The sequence below is a fragment of the Ammospiza caudacuta genome, chromosome 2 (genome assembly GCF_027887145.1).
Source record: "Ammospiza caudacuta isolate bAmmCau1 chromosome 2, bAmmCau1.pri, whole genome shotgun sequence".
NCBI lineage: Eukaryota > Metazoa > Chordata > Aves > Passeriformes > Passerellidae > Ammospiza > Ammospiza caudacuta.
This window is the reverse complement of record NC_080594.1, coordinates 112456585-112470857: the sequence shown is the minus strand read 5'-3', so window position 1 is coordinate 112470857 and position 14273 is coordinate 112456585. Positions and strand designations below refer to the sequence as shown.

General features: G+C 46.1%; 1 protein-coding gene across 1 annotated transcript in view; it reads right to left on the bottom strand.

Annotated features, from left to right (window-relative positions):
• Positions 1-7682, bottom strand: part of LANCL3 (LanC like family member 3) — a 33330-nt gene extending 25648 nt beyond the window's left edge. Inside the window, exon 1 of the mRNA XM_058800360.1 lies at positions 7137-7682. Coding sequence (XP_058656343.1) covers positions 7137-7682 — 546 coding nt within the window. The remainder of the gene's footprint in view (positions 1-7136) is intronic.
• Positions 7683-14273: the final 6591 nt, after the last annotated feature.

Sequence of the window (14273 nt, the reverse complement as noted above, 5' to 3'; positions counted from 1 at the left end):
TCCTCTGCCTGTCCTCTTCTCCCTGTGTTTACTTTTAGCTTCTTCTAAATTGAGTACATTGGCCATCAGATCTCCACCAGTCTGTCAAAGAACGTGATTTTAGTTTTAAATCTCCCCTGCTCTGGGGACTACATAATTTCTTTCCTTTTTCCCTTCATCCTTGAGTTCTGCTCCCCCCCACACCTTTCAATTTTTCTACTTTGGCCAGCAACTAATTCTTCTTCTTTTAAAATAATTTTTAAAATGTCTCTTTCTTTGCCTCTCTGCTCAGCCTCTGTCAAATGTCTTTTTCCCCATGCCTGCCTGTCTGCCTCCAACACTTCAGCACATAAGCATGTTTGATATGCACATTCCTCCTTTCTGCTGTGTCATCCAGTGCTACCTGGGAGCTAACACAGTTCTCTGTGGCTTTTGGTCCTGCCTAAGAACCAGGGGGGAAAAACATCAATGCCAGATATTGCTACCTGCAGAAACGCAGCATGGTATTAAAGTTCTTTGGTGCACACATAAAACACAGCACACAAAAATCCGTAAACCCAGATTTGAGGACCCTGTGCCACCAAAGCGACCCCAAAGGAAGTAATGCTGTGGAAAGCAGCAGGTGCACCCTGTGCCAGAGAAATTCCCTGCTTCAGGCACTGATGGCTCCAGATGTTCCCAGATGTTCAGACACCAGACACACCCCACAGGTCCAGGCACTGCCCAGCACCAGCCTGCCCTCCCTGCAGCTCCTGTGCTCTGCTCCAAGCACTGCATGGGGCAGGGACACTGCCTGCAACACCTCTGCCCTCAGAGAGCACCACAAACCCCACAGGGTGACCTCAAAGCTCTCCATGGATAATGAGGAAGGTGACTGAACTGACAAAGTTTAAGAGTTAAATGCTGGCATATGAAATTCAAAGGAGTCAGGAGAAGGATGGAGAAGTAGAGATCAATTCTGGATACAAGAGATGCATCGCACAAATAGATTTCCTCTTTTTTTTTTGGTTAAAATCTCTTATTGTAACATCAGTATTACTTCTTTGGCTGCTTTTTCAGCAGAAAGATGCTGCTGCATAGGCAAATGTTCTTCCAACAGCACAAAGAGGTACAGAGGTACAGTACTGCTTTTGTACAGAAATGTCTTTTTAATACCACTCTTCAGCTCTAAGCAGTTGAAATCCATATTTCTGCAGCAGAATACATAACTTATGTCCTAAACTTGTGTCAATCAAACCTCCAATTCCAGCAGGATCCAGTCTGTATTACAGTGCTTTTTTGCAGGCTGGTAAACAGTGCACTTGAAATTCAACATTTTGAACCTCCAGTTTTCTACTTTGACTCTACAGCTGAATATTCAGGGTCCACTGCATTGAACTGAATCCAGCCATTATCAAGATGTCCCCATCTCCCAGTCTGAAGGCTGTTAAAATAAAAAGGATTTGCACTGCCTTGCTGAAGAGAAACGGGAAAATTCTGAAATGTATACCCAAATTATTTTAGATTCCTTAAAAAAAATAAAATCCAGATTCAAATAATTTCCTTTGTTTTACTGTTTACTTTAGAAAAAGCCAGTTTTCAAATTCTGGCTTAAATTCGTCCATTTAAGCAAACTAATGCAAAATTTATCCCCTGTGTGTAATTTTGAAAACCATGGCTAGGAGACTGTACATTTAAAAGAAGCAGGCTAGGATGGAAAGATTTTATCTTTACTGTTAACTCATTGTAATCCTCTGGCAAAAAAAGAGATCCTGGCTGTGGGGTGGCCTGTGTGAAACGAAATAATGAAATCAGCACAGTCCCAGCTAGCACCATATCTGATATTTAAAACACCACAAGGTTTCACATAAACTGGCAAATTCTTCCACAGAGAGAAAGGACTTTAATGGCCACAGTGGAGGAATGAAATCTCACCTCAAAGGCCAACCCTCCCTTTTCAGGCACAGGTGAGAATTAAAGCCTGACACAGGGATTCTGCACTACAGCACTTGGAGGAGCATCAGTTTTGTGGGCATTTTGCAGAGCTCCCTTCAAAGATGTTTAATTTGAATGTCTTTCAGAAACACTATGTTCAGCATTAATACATTCCACGTTGCAAATGAACATATTCTAGGCAGGACTCAGGAAGATTCTTCCTCTCACACTTTCCATTTTTTCCTACGAGATTGAAGAAAAAGAAAAAAGCAGAGCAAAGTAGCCTATAAGAGTCTTTAAACACTCACTGACTATCTGGAGGGAAGGCTCTAAGGAACCAATAACATCATCTAAAATTATCTGAGGAGCTGAAACAAATTAGTTTTCACTTATTTGTATCTTCACTCCCAAAATACTAAAAAACACATACTGGTTGGACCTGTCAGGTTCCACACACTGCACATCCATCCATTCCACTCCCTGTTAAATTAACACCTGGCACTCCCGTGCTCTGGCAGCCAGGTCCCAGACATCCCACAGCAGAGCTGTTCCTGCTTTCCACGTGCCGGGTGACTCATTCAGCTTGGTTTGCAATCCCATGAGGTCCAAGACAAAAGAGGCTCTGGTGACAGACAGCAGCCAGGATAAGAATGGTTCTCAGTAGGGCTCCACACTCAACAAGGTCCTGCTGGAAAGACCAAGGTCCTTTCTGGGCAGGCCCTGGCAGAATATCAGAATTATGCACACTCTGACAGGATGACATCCCAGGAAACACACACCAAGTTGTAACTTAGCACTGGCTGGAAAATGAAAATTGAGATGTCCCTCTGCCACACAGACAGGAACCACTGTGGCACTGGAGAGCCTCCACAGGCTCTCAAGATTCTCCAGTCCCTCAGCAAACAGGTTTGGCCACGTTGCTGCCGGTGTGCTGGTTCACCTTGTCACCCCTGCAACTGCAGCAAGGGTCTCTCATGGGGTCCCCAAAGTCTTGTGAAAGCAGGGTCTCCAATGCAATCACAACCCCAGGCTGTGGCAAACACTGCCCTGTGTTAGAGTCTGTTCGAATTTTCCCTCATCTGCCTCACGATCGTCATTTGGGGACCACTGAAGAGAAGACCCCCCTGTCTAGCCCTGCAGGACAAAGTCACATGCCAGCAAGGCCCCGAGATCTGAGAGCACTGCTAAGTTACTGTTTGCACAGGTGTTGTTTGCTGTATGATACACTGAGCCCAATGAGAAGAAGACGAGGGCACTGTGCCCTTTTTGCAACAACAGCCTTGGAAACTCTCCCACCTCTCGGCCTGGCTGGACTTCTCCTGAGTTTCGGGTGGTCTCCCACAGAAGACCCTCACCTGTTTTACAACCACCATGACAGACAGACTGAGATGTAAGGAACCTCTCCATCAAGGATTCAGACAGGAGACCTCCATGTGAAGAGGCCCCTCTTCTCCTTCCAAGGACTGGGACTGAAACCCCCAGCCCGGGGAGGTGTGTGGGGGAGGCAAGCTGACCAAACCGAGATGCTTGCCTGCAGGTTGAGACCACTGGACCGTGAAAACAACAGCTCTCTTTTACTGCTGAGAACATGGACTATCTGTTCCCCCTCCTCCTCGCAATTTTCAATAGAATTATCATAATAAAAACCTCTGAGTTAGCTAGAGATTTTGAGATCTCCCCAACGTAACAGGCTCAACTGGACTGGACCAAAGGACTTCGTCTCTATGCTTGGTGGCTATATCCCCCTCTTTCTCTCTCTTTCTCTATCTTTTTCTCTTCCTTAATCTCTCTATTGCATTTTGCTGTGATCACTCAATAAAGGTGCATTTGTTTTGATTATTACTGCAACCCTCCTGTGCTGTGTTGGATTTTTTGCACCCTGAGATCAAATCCACGAACCATCACGAAACCCGTTCGTAAGGACGGATCGTGACACCCCGTCTCCTACAGGGCACCACTGCTGTCTGTCCTGCTGCTGCTGCCAGTGTAGTCAGTGGAGCCCATGCACAGAGTCAGTTATTAAAAGATAACCCAAGCTGTGCTAAAAGGCAGCAACATCTTTAGCAGATGGTAATACAAGGAGCCACTTGAACTTCTGTACCTTCCCCCTCATCTGACAGTTCCATTGCCAGAAGGGAGTGCATCGACCCAGGCACACCACGCTCCATCAACCACGAAATGGGACTGAAGCAGCACGGAGAGAAATTGGGCAGAGGATAAGAGATCATCCAAACAGAGGGATGGGACCACCATTTTAATGGTGCCTTACTGCTGTTTGCCCAAGCAAACAGAGAGTGAGTGAAGGTAATTAAAAGCAGGACTGACAGATTTCCCCAAGGACACGCAATGAACCAACACTACAAGCATTAGAAAAAGATGTACTTAAGAGAGAATAAAACAATTTTTCCCCCCTGAATGGTGAAAACACAGCAGTTAAAGACAGCTACAGTACACACACCTTACACAAATGACACATCATTTCTGCCAAAACAATATTTTACCTATCTCTGTCTGGGAAGCACTGACTGCAATATAATGGAAATTAAAGAAGGGATGAAAATAAACATCTTTCCTAAAGCACAGTGCATCATGAAAGTCAAATCCTGTTAAGCCTTGACTGTTGAAGTAATCCTTACTCATGCAAAAATCCCAATTAATTAATCAGGGAAAAATGCTATATTAGCCTAAAAATCTGAAAACCAGCTGAATGCAAATGCCTTCTTCAGCTGAGGTCAGTGTTATCCAACAGACTGGATCCTCCAGGACAGTCCATTAACTTCATGAAGAACATGTGGACCTTAAAGACACCAGGACTCTTTAGCAAGAAATTGAAGTATTGGGGCACAGCAGCTGAGCTAAACGTATGTCTGCTGAAATAAAGCTGTCACCTTCCATCCCTGCTTGGATTAAACAAAAAACAAATACAAGACATAAATTCTGAAATTCCCTCAAAAGGCTTTTTTCAAGGACAAGTGATTTCTCATATGTAGGTCACCATTTGACTCCTTCAGAGGAAAAAACCATGCAGGCAGCAGCAGCCGTGTTTCAACATAAGGAATGTATTTCACTTTGTGCTGGAAATATTTGCACAGTGTCCTCAAAAAAAAAAAGGGGGGGGGGAAAGGAATGTGGGTAACAAGAAAACATGCTGCAATGAGCCATGTGAGGCTGTGCACAATCAAATTACAGGAGGTAGCATTTTCCAGCAGTTCGAATCACAAGATATTGCTTCTATTCTGGGATGTACCTGGCTTACAGTTTGACCTTGGGTAATAAATGACATGCACTCTCTCTGGGCATCCCTTTCTTCACTTGTAAAAAGATGCAAGGTTTGGTCTGGCAATGTACTAATTAAAATAATTCTGTACTAGGCTGGGAATATTTATCGAAGGACACAAATTTTGCTGAAGCTTGAGTACATATAGACTAGAAATCATAATTCTCCTCACAAAGAAGCAAAACATTTCAGTTGTAAGTTTTTTTTAATCTTTAATAAAATCAAATATTTTTTTTAATTTTAAGAATTATTAGGGGTGTGCTTTGTTTATTGCACTATGCATATAAAATTACAATGTATTTGACAGAAGAAATAATACTATAGAAGGACATTGGCTCCTCAATGAAACCATCAGCAAGGGGTCACAGGATATATTTTATTGGCAAAACAGCAATTAACCCACCTGCTAAATAGATTCCACAGTAAGTGCACACCTGTGCTTTTCTGTGGGGATGTGTAACTCTCTACAGCTGCCTTTAGCACAATTTGTCACCAAGCAAGCAAACAGAGCAGAACTCTCCCACTGCTCACGCTGCCTGTGAGAGGTGACTGCACCCACTCTCCCAACTGTTCAGCAATTGCTCCCAGGGATGTAAGGCAAATGGAAATAACTTTAAATAAAGCAGCAGAGTGCAGGGTGCCACCTCCTTCTGCTGGAATGTCACACCACCATCGTAAGCACTGACACAGGTGCTGGACACACTCCCCCAGTGCAAACTGAACCAAGAGGGAGGGCTTCTTTCTCCAGGAGAAACCATCCCTTCAGGCAGGCACTGCTGCACAATGGATTGTGACGTGTCTACAAAACTTTTCTGTCATAGGAAAGACCACCAAATGGAAAATCTGGTTATGTTATGGTTACAAATAACATAACCACGTTTATGGTTATGATTGTCAGACAATCCTGTACAAAGAAACAGCAGGCTTGGTATGCTACTTGAAATGCTTAGTGTGGTTAGGAATTCTAGTTCAAGGCAATCACAGCATTTAACATTCTTCCTGGCTTCTCTGGACACCCTGGAGCCTCCTGAGACCTCCGTTAAGTGAATCTCCTCAGACTCCAATTGCAGTGACTGGTATTGGATAGGGCAGAGCCACTAGTTTTACATCATTTATTTACTTATAAATAAATCTTGCTTCCTCTCCTGGGAGGGAAGAAAGCCAGAAGCACATGAACTTGCAAATCAGTGATTAACAGAGGAAACACAGATTGGACCTGACAAGAGGACAGGGGGAAAAAAATATCTACCAACTGCCTGCTCAGATACCACACTGACCACTTAGTAACAATCACCACAGCAAACACAATCAGTTGCAATAATTATTATGCCATAATCAGTGGAAGCTCTGAACTGTCAGTTGCATTGTACTGACAATGACAACGTCCTGGGGTAAAGTCCCGACTACTGAAACCAATGCTGTGTTGAACCATAATCACATCTATCACATCTCACTCTCCCAGCAAAAACTTCCAGCTCTCATTCATGAACAGCACCAAAATACACGGCCAGATTTCCGAAAATGTATGCTGGGGTTAGCAAGACCAAATACCTTTGAAAATCGGGTTCCTTGCTTACACATTACATCATAGCACCACTTAATATTACAGGGTTCCTCTCTCAGTTTTACTCAACGCTGTTCCTTTTCTTACTCACTTCATTTTACGGAAATACTCTTGAAAAGCCCGGGGTGCCTTCTGCCAACTAATTCACCATCCGGCACCCAACAGCCGATGCTCTCGGCGTGCCCCGGGATGCAGCGCTCGGCTCCACAGCCGGGACCCCAGCCCGCTCCCTCCGGCCGAAGCCGCATCTTTTCATTTCGGGGAGGAGCGCTGACGGGAACAGCTCGCAGCGACTCATTCCCCGGGGGCTCCGAATCTGCACCCCGAAAGTGTAAGCCGCATACAGCCTCCAGCACCGAGGGCACCGTCCCGGCGCCGAGATCCGCCCCGGCCCGCCCTTACCTCCATGCCCAGGCGCTGCTTCAGCACCAGCGCGGCGCACAGGTACCCGGCGCGGCCCACGAACAGCTCGTCCGAGCCGCACTCGAGGAAGGAGAGCGGGGCGCACACCTCGCTCAGCTCCCGGAACTTGCCCAGCGGCCGCGCGTACTCGGGCAGCCCCAGGGCTCGGTAGACCAGCGCGGCCACCGCGTACACGCCGGCGCCGCCCAGCAGGAAGGCGGCTCGGGTGTCGGCGTCGGCCTCGCCGCAGCCCTCCTGGTAGCGCAGGCAGGCGTCCACGACGCGGCGGGCGGCCCGCAGGTACGAGTCCCGCGACGGCGCGAACAGCGGGCACTGCGCGACGTGGTACAGCATGTAGGCCACGCCGGCCACGCCGCCGTACAGCCCGCCCGGGCAGCCGCGGGGGCCGCCCAGGGGCGGCAGCTCCCGCAGGATGCGCTCGATGGTGGCCGTCACCAGCGGCACCGCCGCCTCCCTGTCCGGCGCCGCCGCGGGGCTGCCCGGGTAGTCATCGAAGCGGTTGGCGAAGCAGCGCTGGCTCTCCATCCCCCGCCGGCGCGGCCGCTCTGCGCACAGGGGAGCGGCGGGCGGGAGCTGCCGGCCGAGGGGGCGGAGGGAGCGCGGGGGAGGCGGGCGGGAGGCAGCGGAGAGGCGGGCAAGGGGCGCTCCCGCCGCCCGCGGCTGCCGACGGGGCGGGCGAGGCGCTGCTGCCGGGGCGGGGGCGATGCCGGCCGGGGGCGGTGGGCGATGCCGGCCGGGGGCGGTGGGTGATGCCGGCCCGGAGCGATGGGCGATGCCGGCAATGGGTGATGCCGGCCGGGAGCGATGGGTGATGCCGGTCCGGAGCGATGGGCAATGGGTGATGCCGCCCGGGAGCGACGGGTGGTGATGCCAGCTCGGAGCCCCGGCGGAGCCGGTCCGGGTCCGGCACAGCGCGTTCAGTGCCCGCCCAGCGCCCCTCGCCCGCCGCTGCCCCACCTGCGCTCGGCGAGCGCTTCTCGGCCGCCGCCGGGGGTGGTTCTGGCTGGCCTCGGTCTCCGGACACGCCGAGGCTGAGCCTGATCTGGTGTCCGGCTTCTCCTGCCCCGAGGCTTTTTCTTCACTCAGGGAAGCCGGTGCATCACCTTTGCCCGACCCGTCTGTGCATCCCCGGGGAAAGGGGGTTAATCGGTCTCTCCCAGGGGTTGGAAGGGTGGCCGGAGAGCTGCTGAGTTATTCCTGGCCGTGGAACGGCCCCTCGGGGGCTGCTGCAGCCAAAGCTGAAGGATGGAGCCAAATACAAAGGAGGGCAACCCGAGGCCAGGTTACGTGGGAAGCTGAGCGAGTCCCCAGCAGACCAGCGGTGGCACAAGGCCATCTTTGGCCCCTTTCCTTCATGCATGAGCCAAGCAGAGCTTAGGAGGAACAGAAAATTTAGGTCAGTGAATTGATTCCAGTTAAAAGAAAAAAAAGGGGGAAAAAAGGAAAATCTTGAAGTAGAGATTAAGAGCAACTCTTTCATGATACAAATACACAGTTGTCACTTCTGCCCCTGATAATGCGAACTTCTGCACCATAAGTGAATTTCTCATCAAAGACCCGTGACTTACGAGCACCCGGTGATCTCTGGTCCTTTCTCTGGGCATGCAGCCTCAGTAATTGAGGACCTTCCCAAAGAGAGATGGAAGGTTGGAAGGTGCAGCTTGCTGGAGGCTCCAGGCAGTGACCAGCAGCTGGCACAGCAGTAACAAGCACCAGAGCACTGTCCTTTGGATGTTGAGAGACCTGCTCTGAAGTTGTGGCTGGATTGTCTCAGCTTTGTGCTGGCGACTTCTTTCAGCCAAGTTCCCTCAACCCTGCGCAGCTCCTCACTTGCACTTTCATACCCTGTTTTTGGTTCAATTGATCTGTCCTTTCTCTTTCCTTCTTGTTTATGTGGTTTGCGATCTGCTCAGAGATATTTGCTTTCACCCCCTGATTTTGGTTTCTTCACTTCTCTTCAGTGCCATTTTGCCATGTTTACATTCCAGATCCTCACCTACCAGTCTGTGTTTGTACTGTGTTCCTTAAAACCCTGTTTTCTGGCTTATTCACTGTTGTACCATATGTGGTTTCTACACACCTTGTGTGATTTTTACACACCTTGGCAGTGTAAAGCATTGAAAATGTGAAAATGCCCTGCAAATGGCCAGGACATCTCATTCATATGTTATTTTCTGTCATAAACTAGCTTCTATTGGTGCCCATTGATAGGGTTGGCAGTGTAGCTAAAGATTGTCCAGCAGAATTTCTGTTGGTTCTAGAAAAGTGTGTTCCCTAAATGCCTTTTTAAGTTAAAATTTGTGAGTTTTATTTTTCATTCTGACATAATTTATTTGACATTTTGAGGGTGCTTCCTTCATCTATTCAGTCTTCAAATTAAAAAGGCTCTCTCATTTTGAGAACCTCAAAATGAGGTCTCTGGATCTTTAGATCTCTGCCAGTTTCGGTGGCAAAGAATTTAAGAAAAATACAGATTTTATAAGAAAATGAGCTGAATTAGCAACATTTTTCTACACAAAAGTCAAAAGGGAGTCAGTAATGACATGCCAAGAAGGAACATCTGTGCTCTGGGGAATCCTCTGTTGAAATAAAGAGAGCTTAGCAAATGCCACAGAGCAATCGAGCAAGAAACGAGGATGACAGTTTCTGCTGTACTTCTTTTGTATGAGTATTAAACCACCAAAGCCAAAGGGAGAGAAAGACTGAAAAAACACATGCTTCTTGTAGCTGCAAACACCCCAAATCTTAAACTGCCCCTGTGTTCATGTACCAAAGTTTCATGCTTTCAGGTTGTGCTCTGTATCTTTTTCTCTCAAACAAGCACAAGTGCAGTTCTAATAAAGCTGGAGAAGTTGGGCTGATTCTCAGGTGTACTTCATGTGTTTCTCACCAGATCATTTGAGATTTTCCTGCCTCTTCAGGGCAAAAATGAGCCTCCAGTGAGGGTCTTCAGCTTGACAAAAAATTTGAATCCCTCCTCTCACTCCTCTGCACTTCTGCAGCTCCTTGGTTTGTTTGCTTTGGGCATGCTGTGCCTCCTCTTTGCTCTATAAATCTGATGCCACAAGCCAAGGATTATGAAAAAAGTATGGATTGTACAAGGAAGGGATATGATCCTGGTGTGGTGGGTAGAGGAGGGAACTGAAGCCTTGAAGCTGTTTGTTCTGTTTAGTAAATCCACCTTTCTAGAATACATATTCTGGAGATTTGCTTGTTGTACATGTTGATAAAATGTCTAATCATAGAATAAATAGGCTTGGGAGGAACTATAGGGTCTAGTTCAACCCATGCTCAAAGTGGCACCTGTTGGTGTACTTGTTCATGAATGCTGGTTCATTTCTACTTGTTCATTTACAGATTCCTTCAGGGAATGCAGGTGCCTGATATTTCCAGGAGAACACAATGGTCTCTCTTCAGTTGTTGTGTGGGGACTGGAGGCGTCTCCAAACAAATGTCTTACAGATTGATCTGTCATTTGTCTTTTATACTTTTTAGTGATGTGCCAGTTTTGTATGCCTTCAGGATTTAGGGATATCCCTGTGGCTGCAGTTTTGTTCTCACCCAGTACTCCACATCCCTCCTGAGCTGAAAGTGAGCACTGGGCTCCATGCACAGGCTGAGCTTCAGCAGCAGATTTGTGTTAAATAGAGTAAATAATCAGCAGGGTTGTGCTACAGGCTTTTCAAGGCTGGTTTGAGTGAACCTGCTATTAAATCCAAACTCAGTTCCTACCTATCAGTATCAGCCCTTGGTTCTTTACTGCCCAGTGCTGCTCTTCCCTCCCCAGAGAGTTTTTCCACTGCAGGTCAGCTTTGCAGTTGGCTCCTTTCCAGCCTGGATGGGCTTTGTCCCAGGAATGCACACTCCTGCCCAAGAGGCTTTGGCTTTACAGCCCAGCCCTGCAGTCAGCTCACTTCTGATGGGCAGCTGGCTCTGGGGCATTTGGCAGAAAGGAATGAATTAGGCTGAGCTGCTTCATGCCCACATCAGAAAATAAGTATTTACATTTCCAGTATTCTCTGTTAAGGTTTCTTTGTGGGGCAAGAGGGGATGTGGATGGAATTATCACTGCACTGCACAGACCATGCTAGTAGCCAAAATTTGGAATAGTCTGACCAGTACTCATGCAGTGGAGGCAGCCCCAAGGGTTTCATAGCATTGTTATTTGATAGCCAAATTGCCCCAGCAGTTTCTGGTTGCTCTGAATATATATATTCCATATATATATATATATATATTCAATATATTTTGATTATTCTGGTTACTTACCATAAGATTTATTTTTTATTTCTCAGTTTGAGCTCCCCTGTTCTGTATGGACTCCACTTACAAAGCTACCCAAAAGGTTTTGTGGTTTTTATTCCATAATGATCATTTGGCAGTGATATGAACACCTGTTTGGAAAATGAAATGTTCTTGGCATTGCTCAACAGAATCTCTTTTCCTCAGTCAATTCAACCTTTTCTCCTGTAACTTGTGTGTAATAATACAAGTTGATAATACAAATACAATTTCTGCATAACCTAAGTCTTGGTGCATGCATTGCCATTTTATCACAGTGATTATTACACATCAGAAGAACACAGAGCTGCACTGAATTGCTTTTTGCTTCAGGAGCACACTGAATTTTTGTCCACTACTCAGATTGATAAAATTTGGTAATTTAACAGGAATTGAATTTCTTTCAGACTGTCTTAATTACCAAATATGGTAGAAATTGGCCAACATGAGAAATTATGGGATAGTGGGAAATGCTGAATAGGTACTTGTACAGTCATGCATTTCTCTTCCTTAAGAGACAAGAATAGAATTTTTGGGCGTTTTTTTGTTGTTTTGTGGCAACTTGCATATTTTTGTAATGAGATACTGAAAGCACAGGTAGATGTACTCATTGCTTACAGAATTGATTTTTTTTACAAAATGTCACATTTTCCATTTGCAGGGGTAGGATGATTTTGTTAAGGGTTTCAGCTTAGGTAGAAACAGCTGTTACAGAGTCTCTGAAGAGAATATTGCTTTTTAAAGTATCTTTATGTAGAACTACCTGTGATGAGTGAATCACTCTTCAGCTGTTCACAAATGCCAGGGCTTTCTGCAGAGCAGGAAGTTTGGAATTCAGAGTTTTGGCTTAGCTGGTAAAACTCTAACTTTAAAATAGCAGTACCTTGACCCTATCTGGAACTTTTTGTCATAGGCTTTGTTATCCCTGATTTTCCTTTCCTTGCCTTGAGCCTGTTCAGATTAACAGGATGGTGGAATTTTTCTCAGACATGTCACAATTAACAGTTTCTTTGTCCAGCAGGTTATCCCATTTTTTTATGCTCAAAGTGATTTCTACTGAACACAAGTATTCTTGTGTGCTTGGAGAGCAGTCATTCATCTGCAGCTCTCTGCATGGCTCTGGCATTTTCTGGCAAAATAAGGAAGCAAAGAATCCCACTGGGCACTCTGCTGTTGATATTTAAACCAAACTCTTCTTTTTGTCTCATCAATTAGTCTGTCAGTACAAAATATATTGTAAATTCTAAATTTCCTTAAGTACATCTTTTCTACAATAGATGTCAGTGTGATAGCCAAGATTTTAATTGTAACATTTTTTGTCACAGCCAGAATTTGGAAGCATTTCAAAGTGCAGGAACAAAAATCAATATAGGAAGTCAACTAGTACATTTTGCTATTGCTTTGGTGTTAGCTGATCTCAATAATTGCTGTGATGGAAATAATAGACTTGCATTAATAAACCATGCTTCTACTTGCCAGGGCAGGGACCTGACCAGGAGGAGTCCCTGCCTGGTGATGAAGGGAGCTGGGAACAGTGACTGGGCTTTGGGAATGATGCAAATTGCTTGGATTTCAGGCTGTAACACTGAGTGTGATAAGAAAATGTCATGGAGTCTTACATACAACTAATGAGGATAATGATAATAATGATTTTATGTCCTTGAGGAAAGCTAACACCTGCAGAAACAAGTTATGCTTTAGCAATATGCTAAGGAAGTTAGAAACCTGATAATGGAAATGGAAGATTTCCAACTTCTGAGTCATCAAAACCGGTGCAGCATTTGACCTTCTTTGAAATTTCCATCTTGGCCATGCTTTGGCCAGGTCTGGGTCTGTTGGTTTGACATATTTCATAGTTTCTTGTGATAATGGTGTGTGTTACAAGATGTGTACACACACACAGACACCCCCAAATACAACATTGTCCATAAGCAAAACCTCTCCCAGGTGTTTTGGTGTTTTCTTGATTGTTTTGGTGGGGTGGGTTTTTTGTTTGTTTGTTTTGATTGAGGATTTCTTTTGGTTTTTTGGGGATTTTTTTTTTGTCAGATTAACAGAACTGTAAGACAAGGTTGGGTTTACAAAAATGAAAATTTTAATATGAGACTTGTCCTGAGAACCTTCTAGCCCAGCTGTTTCCAGTTTTCCCTAAGAAGTAAGCAGCCTAGGTTAGGGAACACAGAATCATGCAAATTCACACAGGTGCAGCTTTGTGCACCTGAGAGCAGCCTGGTCTAGATGCTTTTAGAAGTTGCAGAATACTGACTGCTCTCCATGGGGTGCTGATGCATTATCACTTACAGCTGCAAACCTAGGAAAGCATAAAATAACCTGACCTTGGGTGCATTGTTCTTGTCCACTCAAAGAATGAAGCAGTTGGCTTAACTACGACTGAAAAGGAATGAGGTTGATGCCGAAGATACTGCAGTCTCCTCAAGAATTTTTTTTTTCATTGACACATTTTAAAGCTCAATTCATTATATAGAATGACAGAATGGCTGAGGTTGGAAGTGGTCCAGCCTCACTCTGCTCCAGCTCCCCTCCCTTCTCAAGCAGGTCACTTAGGCTGAGTTGCACAGAACTGTGTCTGGGTGGCTTTGGAATATCTGAGCACAGAGACTCCAGGACATCCCTGGACAGCCTGTGCCAGTGCTCAGACACCCCCACAGTAAAAAGGTGTTTCCTGATGTCCAGACAGAGCTGTGTTTCAGTTTGTGCCTTTTGCATTTTGTGCTGTCACTGGGCACTACTTAGACAACCCTGGCTCTGTCCTGATTGAACTTCTCTTCCAGGTGTTCCTCTGCACTGATGAGGTCCCTCTCTGAGTCTTCTCCA